Source organism: Giraffa tippelskirchi, chromosome 5, assembly GCF_054371585.1.
Source record: "Giraffa tippelskirchi isolate mGirTip1 chromosome 5, T2T-mGirTip1v1.2.pri, whole genome shotgun sequence".
Classification (NCBI taxonomy): domain Eukaryota; kingdom Metazoa; phylum Chordata; class Mammalia; order Artiodactyla; family Giraffidae; genus Giraffa; species Giraffa tippelskirchi.
This window is the reverse complement of record NC_137279.1, coordinates 699540-721357: the sequence shown is the minus strand read 5'-3', so window position 1 is coordinate 721357 and position 21818 is coordinate 699540. Positions and strand designations below refer to the sequence as shown.

The following is a 21818-nucleotide window of genomic DNA, read 5'->3' as shown; positions in this document are numbered from 1 at the left end:
CCCACCCCCACCGGGGGCTCTCCTGAGCGCAACTATGGCTTTTACCGAGCACAGGCCAACTTTTCCATTTGCCACAAACCTGCCTCACGGGAAACGCCTGGCAGGATCTTCTCTGTCTAGTATCACGGTGGTCCTAGTAAAAGCCGCTCTGGGCTTGAGGCGTATAAGCAGGGGGTTCTAGTACATTGTGGTTGACAAAGCGTTCACAGGCGGCAGTTCCTCTCCGCGGGGTACCCTCTGGGAGATCGGGGCTCGGTACCCAGAGATGCTCAGAGGCCAGGACCCAGGGAACAAAAGATCTCAGAGACCTCCCGCCGCGTCCTGGGAGGCCGCGGACCACCCTCGTCCACCCTGGAAATGTTCCCGCTGGACGGCGCCCTCGCCCACCTCCGACCCACTCCCTGGAAGACGGGACGGGTGCCCGTCAGGATGCGGCAGCTCGCGAAGGGGAAAAGCAACCGGAGCTCCTTTCCCCAGGCGTCCCTCGCGTCCACCGGCACGGCGCGCCCCGCCCAACGCTCCGCGGCTCGGCCCGCCGGCCCGGCGCGGAGGAGCGCGCTCGCTCGGGGGCGAGCAGGGCCGGCGGCCGCGCGGGCGGAGCCGGAGGACGGCGGCGAGGAGGACGGCGGCCGGGCGGGGGGAGGACGCGCCGAGGCCACACCCATCGGCGCGCCGATCCCGGCAGCGAGTCGTCGGCCGCCGCGCGCTCCTGCCGAGCCTCCGCCCGCACCGAGCCCGGAGCCGGGCCGCACCGGGGAGGGCCGCTCCGGCCGCAGCGCGAGGGCACCAGGGGCGGCGGGGGGCCGGCACCAGGCGAGGCCGGCGCAGCGACCATGATCGCTTTGTTCAACAAGCTGCTGGACTGGTTCAAGGCCCTGTTCTGGAAGGAGGAGATGGAGCTCACGCTGGTCGGGCTGCAGTACTCCGGCAAGACCACCTTCGTCAACGTGATCGCGGTACGGCCGCCGGCCCCGAGCCCCCGCCACGCCGGGCTGAGCGGGCCCCCGCCCGGCGTGGAGGCGCGGGGCCTAGCACGGCCCCGGGGGCCCGGCGGCGCACGCCCGGGCCGGGATGGCACCGAGGGCGCGGGGGGCGGGGGACAGGGGAAGCGGCCCAGGCCCCGGGACTGGCGGCTCCGAGGGTGTCACGAGGCCCGAGGGACCGCCGCCCGCGGAGACGGCCCGCCTCCCGCACCGCAGCCGGGCGCATGACGGGGCGAAAGTGCAGGGCCTGCCGCGGGGAGGGTCGCAGGATGGGATGCCCTGCGGCTTGGGCAGGGGGCCCGGCGGCCGAAGCCCCACCCCGGGGGGTTAACCCCGCCTGGCCGGAAGGGGAAGCTCCGGCGCTATTGGTGGGGGGCGGAGAGGGATGCCCTGCGGGGAGTGGAATCCGCCCGGGGCCCAGGGCTCCAGCCCAGACGCCTCCTCTACGGGAACCTCTGCCCGCTGGGGATCCGGGGAGAATGGAGGGCGCCCCGAGGAGCTCGGAGGCCCCGCTGGCCCGGAAGTTGCAGAGGAGGTGAGGACCCGGAGGACGGGGTGGAGGTGGGGGCAGGTCCACTCTGGGGACGGAGGGGAGGGTGGCTTCGGACCCAGGCGGGCGAGTGTGAGCCTTTCAGAGTCAGGGCGGTGGTGCGGAAGGAGTTAAATTGTGTCTCAGAAAAGGGGAAGACGAGCTGAACTGCAGTGGAGGCCGCGGCCTGGCGGGCGTTTGTGCGTTTGTGAGCCAGCTGCGCTGGGCCTGTGGGGCTGAGGGAGGCTTGGGCAGGGCTCGGCTTGTCCGGGGACCTGGCCCTCGTCCCCAGCCGGGGTTTCCTGAGAACCGTGGACCGGCGGTGCACGAGATGGGTCAGCGGAGAAGTGTGACCGCCCGCCTGGGTACCTCCCCTGCCCGTTCTGCGCACCCTGGAAGAGAAGGGTGGGGGGAGGCTGGGGTTAGGTTCCCCACGATGGCGTGTTTGGGCACTGGCTCCCTGTCCTAAACGTGTTTGTGATGACCTCTGCCCGGGGACTCCCGTCCGCTCACCCAGCAGGACGAGCTCGTGGGGCCCAGGCTGGGTTTGTTGGCAGGATGGTGTCTGGGCTCCTGTCTGCCCGGGCTCTGGCCCTCAGTCGCAGACCCCTGGTTAGACCTGGTGTTGACCTGGCCTTGGGCTCCAGGAGCAGGGGCCGGGCCCCTGGCTGGGAGATGACCGCGCTGAGGCCGGGAGGGAGCCAGTTGCCGCTGCTCTCCTGGCTCAGCCTGGGCGTCACCTCTGGTCCCCGGGGACGTGCTCCTCCTGGAGCAGCTACAAAGCCGTGTTCCTGGCGGGGATCTGCAGGCGCCCAGGTGCTTCCGTGTCCTGGTCGTGTCCAGAGAGCGGAGGCTCTGGCAGGTCAGAAATGGAATCTCAGAGTCACAGATTCCACCACCAGGGTCAAGAGTGTCTGAGGCGCACAAGGAGGCTGCCCGCCCCCCGGCCACGCCTTCATCTTCACCACATTGAGTATGCCAGCTCAACTCGCACACCCCAAAGTGCAACCTCGACTTCCCTAGAAAGAGTCTTCCCAGGAACACCCACCCAAGTCTGGGTGAGTCCAGAGTTCTCAGCTCCTCCAGGGCCATACCCGGGTATGATCTCGGTGGAGTGTCTTTCAGAAAGAAACAGAGTCAGGACCCTGGGCGCTGCCCTTGTGCCCACCCCTGACCTGAATCCCGTTGGCCTCTTCATTTGGCCTTTCTCTGTCTCAGCTTTTCCCTGTTTGTTTTTTCTGCTCACTCTATGAGTCTGACTCAAATAGAAATTGAGTTTATGTGTCAGCTGCTCAGCCGGCTAACGTGAGCTGGGCAGCGTCATTGAGAGACTTCCGGTGCTTCTGAGAGCCCGAACCTCAGCTTCCCGAGCCCTGGAAAGCCTGTGCTGCCTGCAGGTAGGAGGTGCTTTGCCCAAGGGGACCCGGAGGACAGATATTTTCAATACTTTAAAGTGTGAATGGCTGTCCAATGGAGGAACTGATCTTGGGGTACCCAGGGGTAAACTTGGGAAGATGGATTTTTGACTTACTATAAAGAACTTCGGGGTGTTGTAGCTAACCCAGGAGGGATGAGCTAGAGGGGATTCAAGTCTGAGGGGGCATGCCACTAGACAACTTTAGGGTTCCTGCTGACCTTGAAGGAGGAGCTTGTGAGATCTGAGGCCTTAGCCGGGAAATGAAGTTGCGACTGGTTCCAGCTTAGCTCTGATTCACTGCTGACCTGGCAATCCCAGGGCAGGGAGCCTGCCTCCCTGAGGGTCCTCCTGGCACCCCACTCTGCCAGGCTGGGCTTTTTATTTCTACTAGAGCCTGTGGATGTTCTGGTTGCCAGGGAGCAATGATGGTTCCTCACGTATGGAAACCATTTCCAAGCTCTTTGTGAGCCCTGTTGGCCACTTTCTAGGAAACCAAACCCCTCTCCCCCATGTCACAGAAGGAAACTTGAAGGCCCAGAGAGGTCAACGTGTCTTGTCCCAGCTCCTCCGTGAAGAGCGATAAATGAGCACTGGCCTCCCTTCCTCGTCTCCGTGTTCTTAACCTGCGCGGGGTGGGGGGTGCGCCCCACGCCCTGCTGGGGTTTGCAGAGGTAAACCAGACATGCTTCTCCCTACTTAGCCAAAACCAAAGCCGCCTCCTCAACGCACTCCCTTTTCCTCGAGTTTCCTCACTTTTAGAGGCTCTTGGGCCCTTTTGATATCTGGTAGAAACCAGAGACCCTTTTGCCAAGTCCACGCACACACTGTGCGCACTCTCAGGGGTCTCTGAAGCGCCTCGGTCTGCCTCATCCCTAGCACGCGTCTTGGATGGTTGATGACTTCCGAAGATAAAACGGAATCCGTCTGTCTCATTCAGCTGGGACCTGGGGGACTTGGTTCACACTCACAGGCTCTCAACAAGAAGCCATCCTGTCCACACTTGGGCCAGTGATCAGAGCCCCCGGCGGCTCTGTGTGACCTGAGGCAAATTACTCCTGCCACCTGGCAGTAGAAGGTGGCATCACAGAGGAGCAAGGCTGTCCCCTCAGGTTCAAGGTTAAGGAAGCCACGTCGCCTTCAGCCTGTGTCCGAGGGGGAGCAGAGGGCTACATGTGAACGTGGAGATGGCCTTGGGCAGAGTTCGGTCTGGCCTTGTTAGAGGCCTGTGGCTAGTTTAGAACAATCTAGAGATCTTGGAGACAGTTTAGAGGGGAGAAGTGAGAATTGTTAGAATCTGAAACTGGGTTATGGGAAATGGAGTTAGTCCCTGAGGGGCTCTTGGTCTGGCGAGGTCCCAGGGAGGACCACCCAGCCTACAAATGGGTTCAGTACAAGGAAGCCCAGAAATGCTGGCCGTGCATTGCTGACTTAGCCACCCGGATTTGACGTGACCCTGCACTACCTTGTCAAAGCCTGAGCCTTGACTGTTTACCCCACCGGTTCCCCCAGGGGACACGTGGGGGAGGGGCGGGGGTGGAGGCCGGCCCTCAGGAGGGACTCGCTCCATCCCGGCTGAGCCACTTCCAGAGCCCTCTTCATCACAGGAGAGCCGGACGGCGAGCGAGCGCCGGGCTTGGTCAGGGCCGCGTCTTGCCTGAAAGCGGGGCCCCCCTGGTGGCCTGCAGGGGGTGCGGGGGGTGGGGGTGGAGGCAGGAGAGGCTCCGGACGGCCTGGTCCGTGGCCGCAGGGGACCGGGCGCCGGCTCCTGCCATTTCTGCCCCTTTCCCGATGCTGACTCTCCCTTCCAGTCAGGACACTTCAACGAGGACATGATCCCCACTGTGGGCTTCAACATGCGCAAGATCACCAAGGGGAACGTGACCATCAAGGTGCGCAGCCCGGGGGAGCGCGAGAGGGCCCTCTCAGAGAACGGAAAGTAACCGGGGGGGCCGGCACTGACGGCCGAGAAGCCCTGGGGTGCGGGGTGCTGGGGACGGGGCGCCCGCCGCTGACGCCGCCCCCTCTCTCCAGCTCTGGGACATCGGGGGACAGCCCCGCTTCCGCAGCATGTGGGAGCGCTACTGCCGCGGAGTGAGCGCCATCGTGTGAGTGCGCGGGACGGACCGGACCCTCTGGACGCCCACCGTCCGGTCTGAGACGCAGAGCACCGACCGCCTCACGCGGAAGCCTCCGCGTGTACCTCCCCCAACTCAGACTCACCTCTGTCCTGAATTCTGTGTGATTTAGTGGCTCACTCCCTTTGTTCCTTTGTTTTCTTTTTCATTTTTGGCACACCACACATCTTGCAGGATTTCCGTCCCCTGACCCCGGCCCTTGGCAGTGGAGCCCTAACCACTAGACTGCCAGGGAATTCCCTCCCTCGCTTTTAAAAAACAGCAACAACCACAACATATGTATGTGCCCAAACAAAAGATCGTTTAGCTTTCACTGTTTTTAAGCTGATTTTTAAATTTTTATACAATTTTAAAGGTAATACTCCATTTACAGTTACGTCAAAATATTGGCTCTCTCCTCTATGTTGTAAGGTACATCTTTGTGGCCTATCTTACACCCTGTAACCTGATTTTTTATTATTGTTACTATTATTTTTTAAGTTTTTTGCCCATGTGGTATGCTGGATCTTAGTTCCTGGACCAGGGATGGAACCGGTACCCCCTGCAGTGGAAGTTACCAGTCCCAGCCACCGGGGCCACCAGGGAATTCCCCAGTCTGATTTCTTTAAAAGCATTTTGAGCATAAAGTCTGTTGGAGCTTCCTTTGCAGTTTTCTCCCACCTTGTCTAGTCCTCCCGTGAGAACAGAAGAGGGTCACTCTTGGAAGGACTCGGGTGTAATCTCACAGGACCCCGTGTTGCCGTGCGAGCAGCAGCCTCTCCGGGGTCTGTGGGGGCGGGACGCGGGCAGGGCCCCCGCGGTCCCTGCAGGTTGTCCCATCGGAGCCCCTGCCTGAGCCCACCCAGGCGGCAGCTCCCACCTCCTCCCCGGCCTGTGGGGTCAACTGCGTCCCCACCTGCCGTCCCCCAGGTACATGGTGGATGCCGCTGACCAAGAGAAGATTGAGGCCTCCAAGAATGAGCTCCACAACCTACTGGACAAGCCCCAGCTGCAGGGCATCCCGGTCAGCCCCGCGTGGAGCGGGAGGGCAAGGGCGGGGCTCGGCGGGCCCGGCTCTGCGCGGGTGGGGCGGTGTGGGGGCGGCCCTGGTCCGAGCTCTGTCCTCTCCGCCGCAGGTGCTCGTCCTGGGGAACAAGAGAGACCTTCCGGGAGCGCTGGATGAGAAGGAGCTGATCGAGAAAATGTGAGTGCCCCGCCCCCGGCGCGGAGCGGGAGGCTCGCGCGCTCCCGGCGCCCGCCGCGCGGTGGCGCCCGCGGGCCCGCCCTTCGCGCTCCTCCCGGCCCCCCTCGCCCCCCTCGCCCCCCTCGCCCCCCTCGCCCCCCTCGCCCCCCTCGCCCCCTCGCCCCCCTCGCCCCCTCGCCCCCCTCGCCCCCCGCCCCCAGTCCTCGCGGCGGCAGCTTCAGGAGACTGTGTGGTCCCCGCAGGAACCTGTCTGCCATCCAGGACCGAGAGATCTGCTGCTACTCCATCTCCTGCAAAGAGAAGGACAACATCGGTGGGTGTTGGGAGGGGGCGTCCGCGGGGCGGGAGGGGAGGCCCCGGGCTCCCTCGGTGGGACGGGCGGCAGGAAGCCCCGCCCTGCGCCCACTGGTGTGCGGTCTTGGGCAAACGCCCCTGGGGCTCCGTCTCGGTCTCCTGCGCGGCTCGGAGCAGGTCTGCCGTTGGAACTGGGCTTGTGACGCCCGTGGGGTGACCCCAGCTGCAGCCCCCCCACCCCCGGTGTGCGCTCTGCCCGGGAGGAGCAGCCCAGAACCCCTGTAACCTGCTCCCTTGTCCCCCAGACATCACCCTTCAGTGGCTTATCCAGCACTCAAAGTCGCGGAGAAGCTGAGATCGCGGCCGCGCCCTCGGACCAGGGGCCGCCTCCCAACCTGAAGCCGAGCTCCCCCTCCCCCTACGGCCCCCCAAGCCCACCCTCCCTACTCCGTGCGGGGAGGGTCCTCCGGGGGCCCCAGAGTCCCATTCTGCTGAGGTTTGAACTCCTGATTTGACTGTAAAATAAATGGCTCCCGCCCACCCCCTAACCTCCCCCCTCCTCCCTCCGTTTCCCGTCCCCGCCCCTCTCCCGCTCCCCTTTCCCACACTCTGTGATTGTCCTGTGTGTACAGTATATATATGTATATATATTTTAATTTTTTAATTTAAGCAAAGATTAAAATCAACCATTTGATGCTGCAGGGCCCAGCCAGGATCTGGGAGGGGGCGGTGGGGAGAGCAGGAGGGAGCCGCGGGGTTGGCTGGGGCCTGTCCGCCCGGAAAGGTACCAGCCTGGCAGGGGCGGCCGTCCCGAGCCTCGTCTGTCCCCGCAGTGTTTGGATGTCACAGGCAGACGGGAGCCTTCAGGGACTCCCCTCTCGGCCCCAGCCGGGCGGAGGGCAGGGGCCGCCTCCGAGGTGCCCCCGCCGCCCTCCCCGCCGGGCCGGGCCGGCTCCCAGCTGCTGCCCCTCCCCAGGCACCCACCCCCACGGGCCACCTCACTTTCTGTTCTCATTTTGCAGAGTTGCACAAGGAGAGAACTCGGCATGGGGGGTTGGTTCTTTGGATTCTTGTTTTCTGTTGGTCTGTTTAATTTAAGGGTTTGTAAAGTGATGTCCCTCTTCCTTTTTTACACTTTTCTGCTCATATTTAACCTCTGTTTGGAAGATGATTCTTGTAACTGTACATTTTTTTGCCTCCTAACAAGAATAAACGACAATTTTGTGTTGGGGGGTTGCACGGTGTGGGTTCTTTGCCCTCGGTGGCCCGGCAGGCTCAGGACTTCAGCCCCCAACCCGGGCGCACCCAGCCAGCGGGAGGCACGCACTGGCCCGGGCACACAATGGCTCTTTACAGAGCGGCCCCCGCGTGCGGCCGGCTCCTGCCTGCCGCCGCCTCCTCTGGTCCCTCGCTCTGAGCTGCCAGCGGCCCCGAGGGCGCCGGTGTCACCACCTGCCCGGTCGCGCCTCCGCGCGGGATGCCGCGCGCAGTGCGTCCAGGGCTCCGCCTGCAGCCCCAGCGGGCGGAGCCAGTGAACGGCCCTGGGGCGGGCAGCGCCCGGCGTGCGGAGCCCGCAGCCGACCCGGTCCGCCGCTGGTGTCGGGGCTGCTGGTTTCCCAGGAGAGGCCGCGCCCTCCCTCCCTCCACTAAGACCCCCCACACACCCTACCTCCAAAGCAGCTCAGAACCTTGCGCCCCGCTTCTCGAAAATCCTTCCCAAATCCGGGGCCATCTTGACCCAGTTTTACCGTAAGCCCCGCCCCACTGCGCTCCCCTCCGCCCAGAAATGGGACGGCCCTACGCGCAGTCTTCATCCTCTGCAGGGAGAAGGCAGCTTCCAGGGTCCTGGGAGGCGGGCCTGCCCTGGTGGCTCTGAGCTCCGTACATCCTCCGTGCTTTCTCCTGGAGGCTCCTTCCGGTCATCAGAACGGCAGGGAGGAGTGGCCTGCCTGGAGAGGGTCTCCCCACTGCCGCGGAGTTTGATGGAATTTGGCAAATGGAGCCAGATGACTTTGGGGTGCCTTCCCAGGTGGCTCAGTGGTAAAGAATCCGCCTGCAGTGCAGGAAACGGTGCGATCCCTGGGTCGGGAAGATACCCTGGAGGAGGAAATGGCCACCCACTCCAGTATTCTTGCCTGGAAAATTCCACGGACAGAGGCTCCTGGCGGGCTGCAGTTCATGCGGTTGCAGAGTCGGACACAACTGAGCGTGCCCGTGCACTGACCAGCTCCTAAGGAATAGCCAAGGGGGTCCAGGGCTAGGCTGGTCCTCCTGGCTCCTTGGTAGCTGGCGATGCCATGGCCTGGGGGGCTGGGGCAGGAGCAGCAGCCGCGGTCTGGAGAGCAGGATGGGGGGAGCCAGTGACCTGCCTTTCTGGCCTCCTGTGTCCTCTGAGGAGGGTGGGACTTGAGCTGAGACAGGATGAGCTGCTCACCAGCCAGCAGGCACCCTCCTGCCCAGTGCCTGCACACAGCGCACACAACAGGCGCCTACAGGACAGACTGCAGATTCATGCACTGTGGTGGGGGTGGGGCCCTCTGCAGCTCTGCAGAACTGCACCCCCAGGGGAGGACAGGAAGGAAGGTGCTGGACGCTGGGCCTCCTGCCCGCAGATCTAGGAGTCCTGCTCAGGCCTCCAGTGACTCCAGGCCTCTGTGAGGGGGTTCATCCCGCTTCACTGGGGTCCAGTAACTGCGTCCACTCTGCCCAAGGGAGGCAATTCTCACTGCAAGTGCTGGGGAGGATGGGGGCTCAGTGGGTTGGCCCCTTCCAGTTGGCTGGTATCCCCTAAAGACCCAGCTCAAGTCCACTGCCCACCGCTGCCAACCAGCCCCCCCACCCCAGGCCCAGAACGCCCAGCAACAAATGCAGCTTTGTTCCCCCAGCTGGCCAGGCCTGAGGGACTGTGGCTCCTTCCCAAGGCCCGCTGGCCTGCTGGCTGACTAATCCTGCAAGCCACTCACGTTGGCTGCCCGGGGCAGCCAGGCGAGCTGGGCCTCGGGGCTGCCGTCTCCTCACTCGACTCTGAGCTGGGACAGGCAAGGGTGCCCCTTGGCAGAGCCCCCAAACAGGATGTGGTGGAGCCCCCCCCACCCTGCTCATCCCCAGTTCACCGCCCCCCCACATCCCATAGGAAGCTGCTGGTGCATCTGGGGCTGGGGGGGGCGTGGAGAGGATGTGGGGGAGGGGCTCCGGCACCCAGCCTGCCCTTGCACCCCCCCCCCCAGCCTGCTCCCCCTCCATCCTAAGCTGCTGCAGACAAGGCTGGGGGCTTCGGTCACCGTGGTGGTGGCCGCCTGCCTCTCGCAGCACAAAGAGTCTGCTCCCGGCAGCACCATCACCTAGCAACGGCCTCCCTCTCCCTTGGCGTCACCCGTCCTGGGGGTGGGTGCCAGGGAGAGAGAACAAGGCCGCTAAGATCCCCGGGAGCGGGGGAAGGACGCTGAGGCCAAGGGGTGTGGGTGGGGTAACCAGTGGAGAGGGGAGCCTCGGGCACGCTACCACCGTGCCCCCCACCCTGAGGACCCTCCTGGGCCCATGGGTGATCCGGGCACAGCTGGCAGCGGGGACTCCCCTCCAGGAGGCCCAGAGCTGCACCTCAGACGGAAGGGCAGGCTCCTGGGGCCTCAGCCAAGGCGCCCCTCTGGCTGACCTTGTGGCAAACTCCCTGGGCCCAGACGAGGCTGAGGGGCCTTGGAAGGCCCCCGTTGTGGGGGAACCAGTGAGAGGAAAGAAGACTCTGGGGGGGTGTCGGAGCTCTGGCTGCAGCAAGGCGGTGGGGTGGGGGCAGGCGGAGGGCAGGCGGCTGGGTCGTCTGTGGGCTGAACAGTCCATTCTAAGAAGCCGGACAAGAGCCGTTCTCAGGGGCAGACAGGCGGGAAGCCCCCCAGCTGCTGGTTGCCCTCGAATGGGGGCTGTGTGGGGAGGGAGGAGCAGTGAGGGGGCGCTCCATGGGAGATAAGTTTCCAGCCTTCTCCTTCCCTGGACGGCTGGGTTCAGGCCTGACCGAGGGCACAGGGGCCCAGCCCCCAAGCCCTTCCATTCACTCTGCCTTCAAAGCATGGCGCCCCAGGCTGGACAGGACACCAGCCACAGGCCAGGAGGGGCCGGCAGTGGCCAGGAGGGCAAAGCCCAAGTGCATCTGGGCACTGCCGGGATGTGGCATAAGAAAGTCCCGTGGCACAGGGCTGGTTCTACCTAGTTTATTGTTTTCCAAGAAGGGCCTTCTACGGGGGAGCACCTGAGCAGGAGGGGTGGGGCGACAGGTCAACCGGGGGACATCAGAGAAGGAGGACGGAGCGAGAAGTCCTCCTGGGGGGGACGGCGCCAAAGGAGGTGTGCAGCGCTGGGCTGGCCATGCCCAGGGAGGAGCCCGGTCCTGGGGGCACGGTGCGGAGAGGGGCACACGGGTGGTGCGGTCAGGCTCCAGATTGCGGAGGGGGTGGGGGCGGGGACCAGGCAAGGTTCCGGAGAGTTTCAGGGCAGCCCTAAGGACCTGGAGGACCACCGCCCTGGCAAGAGCATGGGTGGGCAGGCCCCGGCGCAGCAGGGAGGGGCTCCAGCACGCCCAGACCCCAGCCCGGGGAGCCGAGCCCACCTCTGGGCAGAGCTCCCCCTGCCCCGAGGGCCAGGCCTCAGCAGGGCGTGCCCAGGGCCAGGAGCGGCGGCGCCTCGCGGGGCTTGTGGAAGCAGCCGGAGGCGGACAGCTCCGTGTGCAGCTTTGCGTGGGGGCCGTCGGGGGCCACCGGCCTGCCGCAGCCCTCCCCGCAGCAGCAGCAGCAGCAGTCCAGGAAGGCGCGGCCCAGCGGGCGGCTCACGCACAGGAGCAGCAACGGCGTGACGGCCGCCTTGAAGAAGGCGGAGAACTGCGTGACCAGGCCCAGCAGCTCCAGGGTCTGGCGTGTGAGCGCAGCCGACAGGTAGGCGGCCACGACGTTGCACACGTTCTCGGGGAGAGCGCAGAGGGCATGCACGGCGGCCAGGCCCGCCACAGTGCTGCTGGGCCGGCCCCCCTGCGGCTCCTGCGGGCCCGGCCGGCTCTCCGGCTTCCTGCCCGGCGGGCCCCGCACACGCCACGTCACCAGCTGGCAGGTGACCGTGAAGAGCACGGGCAGGCAGAAGTAGCAGCCAAAGGACCACCACATGCGGGCGTTCTGGTAGGTCAGGACCAGCGAGTAGAGGGACTCGGGCAGGTGGGCTGAGGGCTTCATGACGCACGCGTCCACGGCGCCCGCAGCGGGGCTGGGCTCCCGCACCAGCTGCCACAGCAGGAGCTCGGGCGCAGCCAGCGTCATGGAGCCCACCCAGATGACCGCCAACTTGGCCAGGATGGACGGGCACGGCTCGATGGGCCGGGCCTTGGGCAGGGTGCTGGTGGCCACATGGAAGCGATCGATGCCCAAGGCGCAGAGGCTGAAGGTGGTAACGCCCAGGGAGGAGACCTGCGGGGCACAGGGACCGGAGGGGTCAGCACTGGGCGACAGGGGCCGGTCAGACAGGAAGTGTGTGCTGGGAGGGGCTGCGGTGGCAGCGCCGTTCAGGGGCCTTTGGATCTCACGGCCAGCGTCCTCGGGGACAAGCCGCACACAGGGGGCCCGGCGCCTTGGTGGACTGCAGGGCCGAGGTCCCCCGCCAGCCCACCCGGCTCTTGCCGCCTGCATCCTTGCCTCTGGGGCCGGGGGTGAGAGGCCTGGGCCCCCAGCCTCTCATGCTCCCGGGATTTCTGGAATTGTCCCGGAGGATGAACGCAGGGATGCAGGGGTCCTGGGCCTGCCGGGGCTGTGGATGCCCATATCCTGGGGCGGGTAGCCTTGGGGGGCGCAGACACAGGCTCTACGTCCCGCCTTGCCCTGCCGGAGAGGCCCAGAGTCGAGCCACCCGGGGAAGCAGCCCCTCCGACCAGCCCACCTGGCCTCAGGCTGCTCACTGCCCTGTGAGCAGAGGAGGCGAGTGCCAGGGAGAGGGGGTCTCCCCACTCGGACCTCCCCTCCCTGCTGGGGTGTGCTGTGGGGGCCCCGCCCCTCTGCGGGCAGGCCCAGGCCAGCCCCGGAGGAAAGTAACACGGCTCCTCTGCCGCTCCAGGGCCTCCTGGGGCCCCTACCAAAGGGCCCAGCAGCACATCCGTCCCTCACCTCTCACCCGCCACCCAGCCTGCAGGGAGGGCTCACAGTCACCTGTCCTCCAGGCTGTGGAGGGGGCAGGCGTGCTGGACCCCAGTCGGGCGGGGCCCGGCTCCCCTCGGCCACGACTCTGCGCAGACAGGCCTCACAGGGTGCCGCCCTCTCCCCTCCCCTGAGACCTTCCCAGTAAAAACTACCACTTGAATTGTTTTAATTCCAAGCACACTGTAGCTGTCACCCCTATAGTCCTTCAAGAGTTCACTCAACTACGGTGGTGCTGATCACCCCGTCACCCCCGAGGGGGCGAGCTGGGGGCAGGTGACGTGCCCCACCCAGGTCATGCGGCCAGTCTGCCCACCTCCAAGGCCCCGTGTCTGACCCTCGCAGCTCAGCAGGGCTCTGAGCTCCAGGTAACTGAGATGCAAAGCTGTGCCCAGCCGGGGGGGCTTCCTTCAGGTCTGAGCACCTTTGGGTGGTCTCCCCAGGCTGGGAAGGGCAGAAAAGGGCTGTGCCACCTGCTGAGCCTCAGCAAGTCCGTCCGTGCGAACTCATCACCAGTTCACGGGACACGGCAAGAACCGGGAAGACAGCAGCATTCAGACACTCATCCTGACTCCTTCTCCACTCAGGCCGGCCACCCACTCACTCAGCCCCAGGAGGAAGGCGGCTTTGGGGGGGGAAGGTCACTCTAGCCCTCATTATTCCCCCCAAGCCCCACATAAACAGCATTTAAAAGGCTGCTGGCTTATTTCCTGTTCCTATACAGACACGGTGGCCCCACTGTGTCCCACATAAATGCACTTGTATTGGCATATTTTGGCGTTGTTTTGATCGCACCTTCTCCTTCTGATCTACACATCCATCCATCAACAGCCATGTACTTACTCATCCCAGTGAGGTAGGGCCCAGAGGTAAAGGGCCATCTGGTCCACCCCCTGGTTGGGAGACTGGGAAACAGGAAGGACGTCCGACCCGCCCAGGGACACCCGATGTGCCCCAGCCTCAGCTGCAGCCCCCGAGCCAGGGCTCCGCTTTCAGAGGAGGTGGCAAGGGTGACAGTGGTGACGAGGGTGCAGTGAGAGCGAGTCTCCCCTTCCGTGTTTGCACTCGCGGGAATGGGTACAGACCTGACTGCTTTGGGGGGTGGGGTCTGCAGGGAATTGGAATCTCCCTTCAGGCACTGCTTGAGGGGGCAGGAAGTTGAGGAGCAGAGAGGGGGCACAGAGGGAGAAAAGGGAGACACAGAACAGCGCCGTTTCTTGGGTGGAAAGACGGAGGGGTCACGGCAGCGTGGAGAGAGGGGCCCGCCTCAAGGCTGCTGGGGGCGGGAGCCGGGCTGGGGCCTGGGGACCCTGAGAGCTTACCGGAGCCGATACTGCGTTTGCCTCCCTGACCAATCTGGGGGAGAAGCGAGACAGGCTTGGGGGCCTCGCGCACCCTGTCCGCCCACGCTGGCAGCCCCCCTCACCCCGTGGGCTCTACCCGGCAACACACTCACCTCCACAAAGGGCACTGCCCGGCAGGACACGCTGCCCAGCAGCCTCTGCTCGCTGATCGCATGGAAGGTGACGATGGGGAGGCAGAAGAAGAGGACCAGGAAGTCCCAGAGTGCCAGGCTGGCCAGGATGGAGTTCCAGGCGCTCTGCAGGTGGTAGCTGTGCCACACGACGCACATGACGGCCAGGCTGCCCACGATGCCCACGGCGAACAGCACCAGGGCCAGCAGCAGGATGGCGTAGGCCCCGTAGGAGCGCTCGCTCAGCGGGTACAGGGGGTTCCGCACCTGCAGCTGCCGGCCGGGCGGCCCCGTCACGTTGCCCCGGGGCTCCTGCCCGCCGCCCCCAGCGGCCCCGGCCTGGCCCGGGGAGGGGCTGGCGGCCACCTGGGGCTGGGTGGGCTGCAGGGCGGCGGGGCGGAGGGGCCGGGGGTACTCAGCCCACTCCTCGGGCGCGTACTGCTGCAACCCCTGGGCGTCCTCCTGCTCGGCTCCTCGCTTGGACCGATCTGGCTGCTCCTGGGCCGCAGGCGGGTGCCCACCCTGGTGCAGGCGGACCCCCCCAGGGGCCCTTTCAGGCCCGGCTGCCAGCGCCACGGCAAGGGAGACGCCCAGCGGCCACAGCCACCGCATGGCCGGACGAGCGGCACGGCTGCCCGCACGCGGAGGCGAGGCTGGGCCGAGTGCGGGCCCGACTCGATGGCAGCTGGCTGCCGGGCCCGCCCCCACCGGGCGTCTGGCATCGCCAGCCGGCTCCAGTGGTCACTCCCCCGTCCCTCCGCCCGCAGCAGCCAGGCAGGACAGGGCAGGGCCCTCTGCTGGACACAGGGCGCTCTGTGCCGCCCGCAGGACACGCCTCCCCAGGTCCCAGGGCCGGCAGCACTCAGACCTGCAGGGCCCTCGGAGGCCACCCACCCTCAGTCCCAGCTGTCCACACGGGGCTGGGGGACAGGGCTCCGGCCCCACCTCAGGAGACAGGATAAATGCTGTGGCTATTAGCTTTAGGGTTCGTGAGCACTTGCTGGGCCAGGCTGCCGGATAGAACCATCATACTTCATGTTTACATTACTACCCCAGCTCAGAGAGGCAGAGTGACTTGCCCAAGGACACACAGCTGGGACCCAAATCGCAGGTACGTCCTACTCCAGAGCTGAAACTCTCAGCCCCTCGATCACGCAGCAGACACGAGTTCAGCAGGAAAGGGATCCTGAAGAGGGTCTACACTCACCATCTTCTTTCTCAGACGTGGAAACCAGGGGAACCGCAGCCAGAGAGGTCGAGCGCCAGGGCCAGGCACACACAGGATGGGTGGTTGGTGCCCGAGGAAATGAGACGGCAGCCCTCTGCTCCCCTGCTCTGAATGTGCCTGTAGACTGCACCTCGGAGGGGGCGCTCCACAAACCCTGACCTAGGAAAGGCAACTGTGGTGCTGGAAAAGGCTCTTGAGAGTCCCCTGGACTGCAAGGACATCCAGCCAGTCCATCCTAAAGGAGCTCAGTCCTGAACATTCACTGGAAGGACTGATGCTGAAGCTGAAACTCCAATCCTTTGGCCACCTGATGCGAAGAGCTGACTCATTGGAAAAGACCCTGATGCTGGGAAAGATTGAGGGCAGGAGGAGAAGGGGACGACAGAGGATGAGATGGTTGGATGGCATCACTGACTCAATGGACGTGAGTTTGAGTAAACTCCGGGAGTTGGTGATGGACAGGGAGGCCTGGCGTGCTGCAGTCCATGGGGTCGCAAAGAGTCGGACATGACTGAAGAAAGGTAGCCCCCTTGACGCCCTAGGCTTCCCGGGCTCTCTGGGGCCGTGGGCACGTCAGAGGCCACTAGGTGGAACCAGATGCTCAAGGATGGAAGTTCAAGGCCGCCTGGCTCGTGACCCTAGCCCGGCCCACCTGCCAGAGCCCAGCCCACAGACCTGCGGCAGCTGTGGGGGAGGCATTCTCACGAGACCATGTGGGTTCCCAGCGGACCCCAAAGTGCTGAGGCCATGCACCTGCTGTTCCACCCCACCCTCCTGGGCCCCTTGTGGGCGATCTCCCCAACAAAGACCCCTCTCCAGGACCACACTGGAGCAGCTCCCCAACCAGGGCAGGCCATGTGGAAAGGGACCATTTCCCAGCCGCTAGGAACTTGTCTCTTTCATCCCAGAAATTCCCCGTCCTTGTCCCGGGGAATTCCCCAGGGCTGGCTGCAGAGACGGTCCTGGGGCGAGTCAGGGTGGCAAGGGGCTGGGACTTCGGGGCTGCAGTGAAGTGCCGCCCGAGATGGTTGGAATCTGGCATTTTCTGGAGCGAGTCCGTGGGCCAGCATTGTCCAGTGAATGGAACCAGACCGTCCAGATCTGACTCCTCTGCCACTTAAGAGCTGTGTGACTCCAGTCAAGTACCGAACCTCTCTGTGCCTCGTCTGTAATGAGGAATCAGTAACAGACTAAATGGGCTTGTCTATGTCCATCACTAGAACAGCGTCTGGTACCTGAGAAGCGCTAGATGAAGATGCACGGTTGCCATGGCGACTCAGTTCCAACTCACCACAGCCTCTTGAGGCAGGTACTGTTATTGTCTTCACTTCACAGGTTTGGGAACTGAAGGACAGAGATGCAGGAGGCAGCTCAAGAGGCGGGGCGGGGGACAAGTTCAAGACAAGCCCTCCCCACTCCCAGCCGCACCAGCTGGCACCAGAGCCGGGCAGCAGTGTCTTCTGCACCCGACTCTGCCAGCCCCGCAGGCTCTGGGCTTCTGGGCTATGGTGAGGTGTGCTCCCAAAGGCCAGAGGCTCAGGACCCACTCCCGACTCAGAGACAAGCCTGCCGTCACTCACCTTCATTGTCCAAAGGCTGGCTGAGCATCTACCCTGCACCAGAGGTTGCCACAGGTGCTCCAGAAGCAGTGAGCCTCACAGGTATGACCTCTGCTCCCCGAGATCCGCCATCAAGGGAGGAGGCAGCCATTGAAAAAACTAACCCCCAGAGAGCATGACTATAGGTTGTGAGGAAGGACATGGGAAAAGGAGAAGGTGCCGTGCCATCGAGGAATCTCTGCCCTCCGGTTTTCTCCTGGGTGAAAGGTCAGTGGTACCCCGGGGCCTGCAGTCTCCAAGGATGCTGTTGCGGTGGAACGTGGGCATTGCCAAGGTGCGGCCCCCACGGTGATGTGTGTCAGCGCTTCTCAGCGTGTGGTCCCTGGACCGCCAGCCTGGGGAGCAGATCGACACGCTGGCTTAAGCAGACATTCGGGAAGGTCCAATACCCCACGCTCCAGCCAATGCGCCAGAGGCTTCCAGCGCAGTGTGTCAGGCCGACGCAGTGACGCAGTACATCGAACAGACGGGGTGAGGATGGAGTGGATGTGGGGAATGCTGGTCTTGAGGGGCTCTTGGACCTGGGACCCGCCCAGGCCCGGCCAGCAGGGCCTGTCTCCCTGTCTCCTTCCTCAGTGCCTGGCATCACAAGATGCTGGAACACACGGCCAGCAAAGGCACAGAACCACCCACCCAGGCCTCGCCTCCCTGCTCCGTGATCCCAAAGCCCCCTGGATGGAGGAGAGGGGAGAGGAAATCCTTCCTCGACAAGGAGGACTCAGATGGCCGGGGGAAGACTTCCTGACACCCGAAGGTGCTCCTTCCCCAGGACTCCCCAGCGTGGTGCCAGGCCCCCAGACTCACCAGCTCCCTGCCCCTCCTAAGGCCTGGCCAAGGCAGGGCTGGGATGGTACAGCCTAGGGGAGGCTCAGGGACGAGGTGCCAGGGTGACAGCTGGGCACCAGGAGCCGATCTGGCCTGCGAGACATCACCCTGCCCTCCCTACCCCAGAGCACTCCGCGGAGCTCCGGCTGGCACCCAGCACCCCGAGCTCGTCACACATGCTGCCCTCTTCCCGTGGAGAAGCCAAGTCCTCTTACCCAAAGAGCCCCTCCACGCCAGGGTCTCCCAGTAAGAATCCTCCAACAGCGGCATAACCCAACTGGCTGGCCCATCAGAATAAACCCCCAATTTTTATAAGATGTGTATACACTGTAGGAGGGGAGTGAGTTATGTTAGTATTTCTTTAACAGCTGTTTATTGATGCCTGTTTATTGTGCCAGATACAGAAGTGATGCTAGAAGCCCCTGTTACTAACGAACAACCATCGTTTGAAGCCTCCATCCTCCGAGAGGTCACTGACATCCCAGGCCGCACGGTCCAGTTCCTGACAGCTTGGACATGGAAGTTGCTCTTTTATTAGAAATGTGACTCCTGGGAAATCCACTGGGGGAGACTGAACACAGCCAGGCTCCAGTGTGGGGTGGTCAGCAAGACAAACTCCCCTCCGCAGGAGCAGCAGGGCCCTGGCGATGGGCAGGTATGTGGGGGGGGGCTGCTGGGGTGGGATGCGGAGGCCCACAGGGGGGCCCTGGGTGAGTCAGGACCCATGGAGGGCCGTCCCGTTTCGTCCCATCCGCCCCCTCCCCCAGTGACCCGGGGCACGGAGCCCCTGGGTCCCTGCACATCTCTAGCTTTCCCTGCAGACGGCTCGTTCAGGCTGTCCCCTGGGGCACCCGGAGGCCCCCAGCAGCGCGGGACCTGGTTCTGCAGCTCTGGGGTGAGTGGGGAGGGTCAGAGTGAAGTCTCTGGGGAGACCCAAGCCCCTGGCTGTGGGCTATGACTGTGGCAGGGTCTGGCTGCAGCCTGGGGGGCCGGCAGGAAGCCCGTCTGCTTAGAGGGCGAGTGTGGGAGACGAGGGTGCTCCAGATGGCACAGCCCCTCACCCCCAGCTGCTGGCACGGCCTCACCTCCCTCCGTGGCCTCAGGCGGCGGGGCGGGGACAAGCACATCATTCACCGCCAGGCGACCCGGCCGCATCCTTTCGTCATATCCTTTCCTAGCCTGGTGTCCTGGCAGGGCCTTCAGCCAGGCTCAGCCCGGAAGAATGCGGAGGGGAACCGACAGGGAGGCGCGACCCCTCCCCTGCACGGGGTGGCACCTGTCCAGGCGGCAGGCACAGGCTGGCACTTAGGCGGGGCGGCTAGATGCCATGCGGGGGTCCTTCTGCGCCCAGCCGCTGCTCCAACTCCCACCCTCGCTGCGGACACTGGGTGGTCCAGGCTGCGTAGGCCAGGGCCAGATCCCTTTACCTTCTGGCCCTCAGCTCTCCTGGCGGAACCCCTGCCTAGAAGGCTGGCCCTGGACATCCAACCACATGGCTGAGCGGCATCTCCGAGAAAGAGTGGGTTCCTCAGAAATGCCCACGTGTCTCCTGCTTCACACTTGCCTCATCCCCTGTCCCTCTAAGAGCCATCCTCAAGTGGTCCTGGATGCTCACGTCCATGCAGTGCAGCCCCTGGGACCCCCAGGTGGAAGAGCCCTGGGCCTCCCATTCAGCCAGTCTGGCGATGGGCTGTGAACAGAGGTGGAGTCCTTGGGACTTGCGGCCAGCAGCCCAGCACCTGGGGACCCTCCGTGGGGGACAGGGGTACTCTGTGCTCACCTGTCACTCCCGGATTGGGGGAGAGAGGTGGGAGCGCTTCAAAGGAGGGGATTAAGGCCCCCAGCTGCGTCACCCCGCATGCAAAAGAGGGTAAGGACAGACACGGAGCCCCCCCAGCCTCCCCGTCCCACAGCCCAGCCTCTGCCAGGAGCGAGCAGGGCTGGGCAGGCTGCCTGGGACCTTGGGTGCGGCTTCACCCAAGGATGGAGAGAGGGGTTTCTGCCCCGGCCAGACTCCCCCCTACCCCCGGCCAGCTGTCCCTGGTCGTGAGGGTCAGGTCCTGCCCCTCTCTGATTCCCCATGGGGCTTACTCTTTTTCTCTCCTGTCCAAACCAACAGTCTGAGTCTGTGGGTCTGCAGACCGGCCTGGAACGGGCCCTTGATCTTGGGAGCTGAGGGGAGGTCCTTTGCTGGAGCCGCGGACGTGAACCCAGACTCAGGGAGGCGGGCGCCCGGCTGACCCGGCCCCCAGCCCCAGCGCAGCCGCCGACCCGTCCTGACGCGGAGTGTCACCTCCCGCCTGGCAGCGCGGGGCTGCGCTGGGTTCCGTCAAGGCCATTCCCTGGGTCAGGACTCGCAGCAAAAGCACCCTGCGTGTGGGGGTGAGGGGGGCGAGAGTGGGCCTCCTCTGCACCCTCCAGGGTGAGCCCATTTCCTCCCCAGATGTCTCTCCACACACAGCCCCCCCGATGGTTCTCCCAGCCCTTGGGGGGCACACTGCCCTTCTCCAGGCCTCCCTCTGGGGCTGCCTGCCCGCCACTGCCAGGCTGCCCTCCAAGGTGGGCCCACAAGGCCAGAGTCTGGCCAGGCTGCCCTGGACGGAGGACCCTCACCTATGACACGTGGTTTTGCCAGGGAACCGTCAGTCTCTTCCCACTGCAGTGTTCCCCGAGGGACTTCCAGGGATGAGGCCAGCTTAAGTGTCTATCTATTTGCTCTTTTGAGGGTGAGAGAGCACCCTGGTCCCCTGGACACTGCGGTCTGCTGGACCTTCCACTGGGGGTGGGGAGGGATGGCGGCCAGCTTGGCAGAGGCAAGAGGGGGTGCACGGCTCCCCCGGGCAGGGGCGCTCGTGTGCATCTGTGGTCTCTGTACTCAGCACACGGCCGTGTGCACTGCCCTCCATGGCAGAGCCACAGAGCTCTCCACATGCACCAGTATAAAGAGGTTTATATTTCTCTCGGGAACGGCGGGGGCAGGGGTGTGGTCCAACAGATGGCTGGCAGGTTACAGGTGTGTCTGGCTGGAAAAGGCAGGCGGCCTAGCGTCCTGATTGGCGGGCCGTGAGTCACGGCAGTTGGGTTCCTGGAGCAGGCTCGTTGGCTGTCATGGAGTCGGGGTCATGCCCTGTCTTATCTCCACCACCTCCTCTGCCCAGACGGACCGTGCTCCTCGCCCATGTCGGCGGTGACGTGCGGTCAGTGGGTCATGCCCTCTGGGTAGCCTTCCAGTGGGACGTGAGTCCACGTGCCTGGCACGGCGGCCCCCCCCGGGTCTGACGGCCCCAAGTGGGAGCGATCTGAAGGACCGGCTGGCTGGCTGCATGGAACCCGGCAAAGCCACAAACGGGTTTCCTCAGTTCCAAAAGCTCCACCTGAACTGACCAGCAACATAAAAATGTTTGTGGGTAAACATTCCAGAAAGCAGCTCCAGGCTTTGGGAAGGGCCTCCAGGGAGACGGGCAGGGAGGAATGGCTGTGGTGACTCTGTGGCCAGGAGCAGGCAGGTACCAGGGCTCCCACCCTGGCTTCCAGCACAAGGGACCCGAGGACGTGTCCTGCCCCCAGCCCCAAGTCCCACAGGCCCGCAGAGTTTGTACTTCCCAGGTCTGGTGGGCGTGGCTTCGTGCCCTTCCAGGAGGCAGCCCAACAGTCCCAGAGGGACAAAGCAAGGCCTCGGCGGGGTGTGCCCTGCCCAAGGTCACTGGTGGAGGCTGGCAGCAAGCAGCAGCAGACACAGGGACATCCGCCCCACCACACCTGCCAGAGCTCTGCCCGCCTGGCCATGCAAACAGCTGCACCCCCCAGCCCTCCACGAGGTCCCAGGACCCCTCACTCGGCTGGGGGATGGGAAGGAGCTGGCACAGCCACCTCCACCCAGGGCTGCAACTTCCTTCCGAGAAGCTCCAACCTCCACAAGCTTACCACAGCCCCTTGTCCTGTCTGCCAGCCTGAGCAGATAGGATTCTGG

General features: G+C 64.4%; 2 protein-coding genes across 3 annotated transcripts; one reads left to right on the top strand and one right to left on the bottom strand.

Annotated features, from left to right (window-relative positions):
- The first annotated feature begins 674 nt into the window (after positions 1 to 674).
- On the top strand, positions 675 to 7770 carry ARL8A (ARF like GTPase 8A). Of its 2 annotated transcripts, none has more exons than XM_081487320.1 (7): positions 675 to 956; positions 4738 to 4818; positions 4961 to 5034; positions 5974 to 6067; positions 6180 to 6247; positions 6490 to 6560; positions 6847 to 7770. In XM_081487320.1, the coding sequence occupies exons 1-7, from the start codon at positions 834 to 836 to the stop codon at positions 6894 to 6896; spliced, it is 561 nt and encodes a 186-aa protein (XP_081343446.1). In that variant the 5' UTR covers positions 675 to 833; the 3' UTR covers positions 6897 to 7770. The 2 variants fall into 2 exon arrangements, with proteins under 2 accessions (XP_081343446.1, XP_081343445.1); XM_081487319.1 differs by lacking the exon at positions 675 to 956 and adding an exon at positions 1302 to 1518.
- Positions 7771 to 10729: 2959 nt separating this feature from the next.
- Positions 10730 to 15659, bottom strand: GPR37L1 (G protein-coupled receptor 37 like 1). The gene is made up of 2 exons (XM_081487308.1): positions 14159 to 15659; positions 10730 to 11982 (listed from the first exon to the last, which is right to left on the bottom strand). The coding sequence occupies exons 1-2, from the start codon at positions 14786 to 14788 to the stop codon at positions 11176 to 11178; spliced, it is 1437 nt and encodes a 478-aa protein (XP_081343434.1). The 5' UTR covers positions 14789 to 15659; the 3' UTR covers positions 10730 to 11175.
- Positions 15660 to 21818: the final 6159 nt, after the last annotated feature.

What these genes read in the sequence shown, in the direction of transcription:
- ARL8A (XM_081487319.1), top strand. Translation starts at nt 1,369, where the DNA reads ATGCCCTGCGGGGAGTGGAATCCGCCCGGGGCCCAGGGCTCCAGCCCA. An exon ending in AGGGGAACGTGACCATCAAG is followed by an intron (nt 4,819 to 4,960) that starts GTGCGCAGCCCG and finishes CCCTCTCTCCAG; the next exon opens with CTCTGGGACATCGGGGGACA. An exon ending in CCCAGCTGCAGGGCATCCCG is followed by an intron (nt 6,068 to 6,179) that starts GTCAGCCCCGCG and finishes TCTCCGCCGCAG; the next exon opens with GTGCTCGTCCTGGGGAACAA.
- GPR37L1 (XM_081487308.1), bottom strand. Translation starts at nt 14,788, where the DNA reads ATGCGGTGGCTGTGGCCGCTGGGCGTCTCCCTTGCCGTGGCGCTGGCA. An exon ending in GGGCAGTGCCCTTTGTGGAG is followed by an intron (nt 11,983 to 14,158) that starts GTGAGTGTGTTG and finishes TGTGCCCCGCAG; the next exon opens with GTCTCCTCCCTGGGCGTTAC.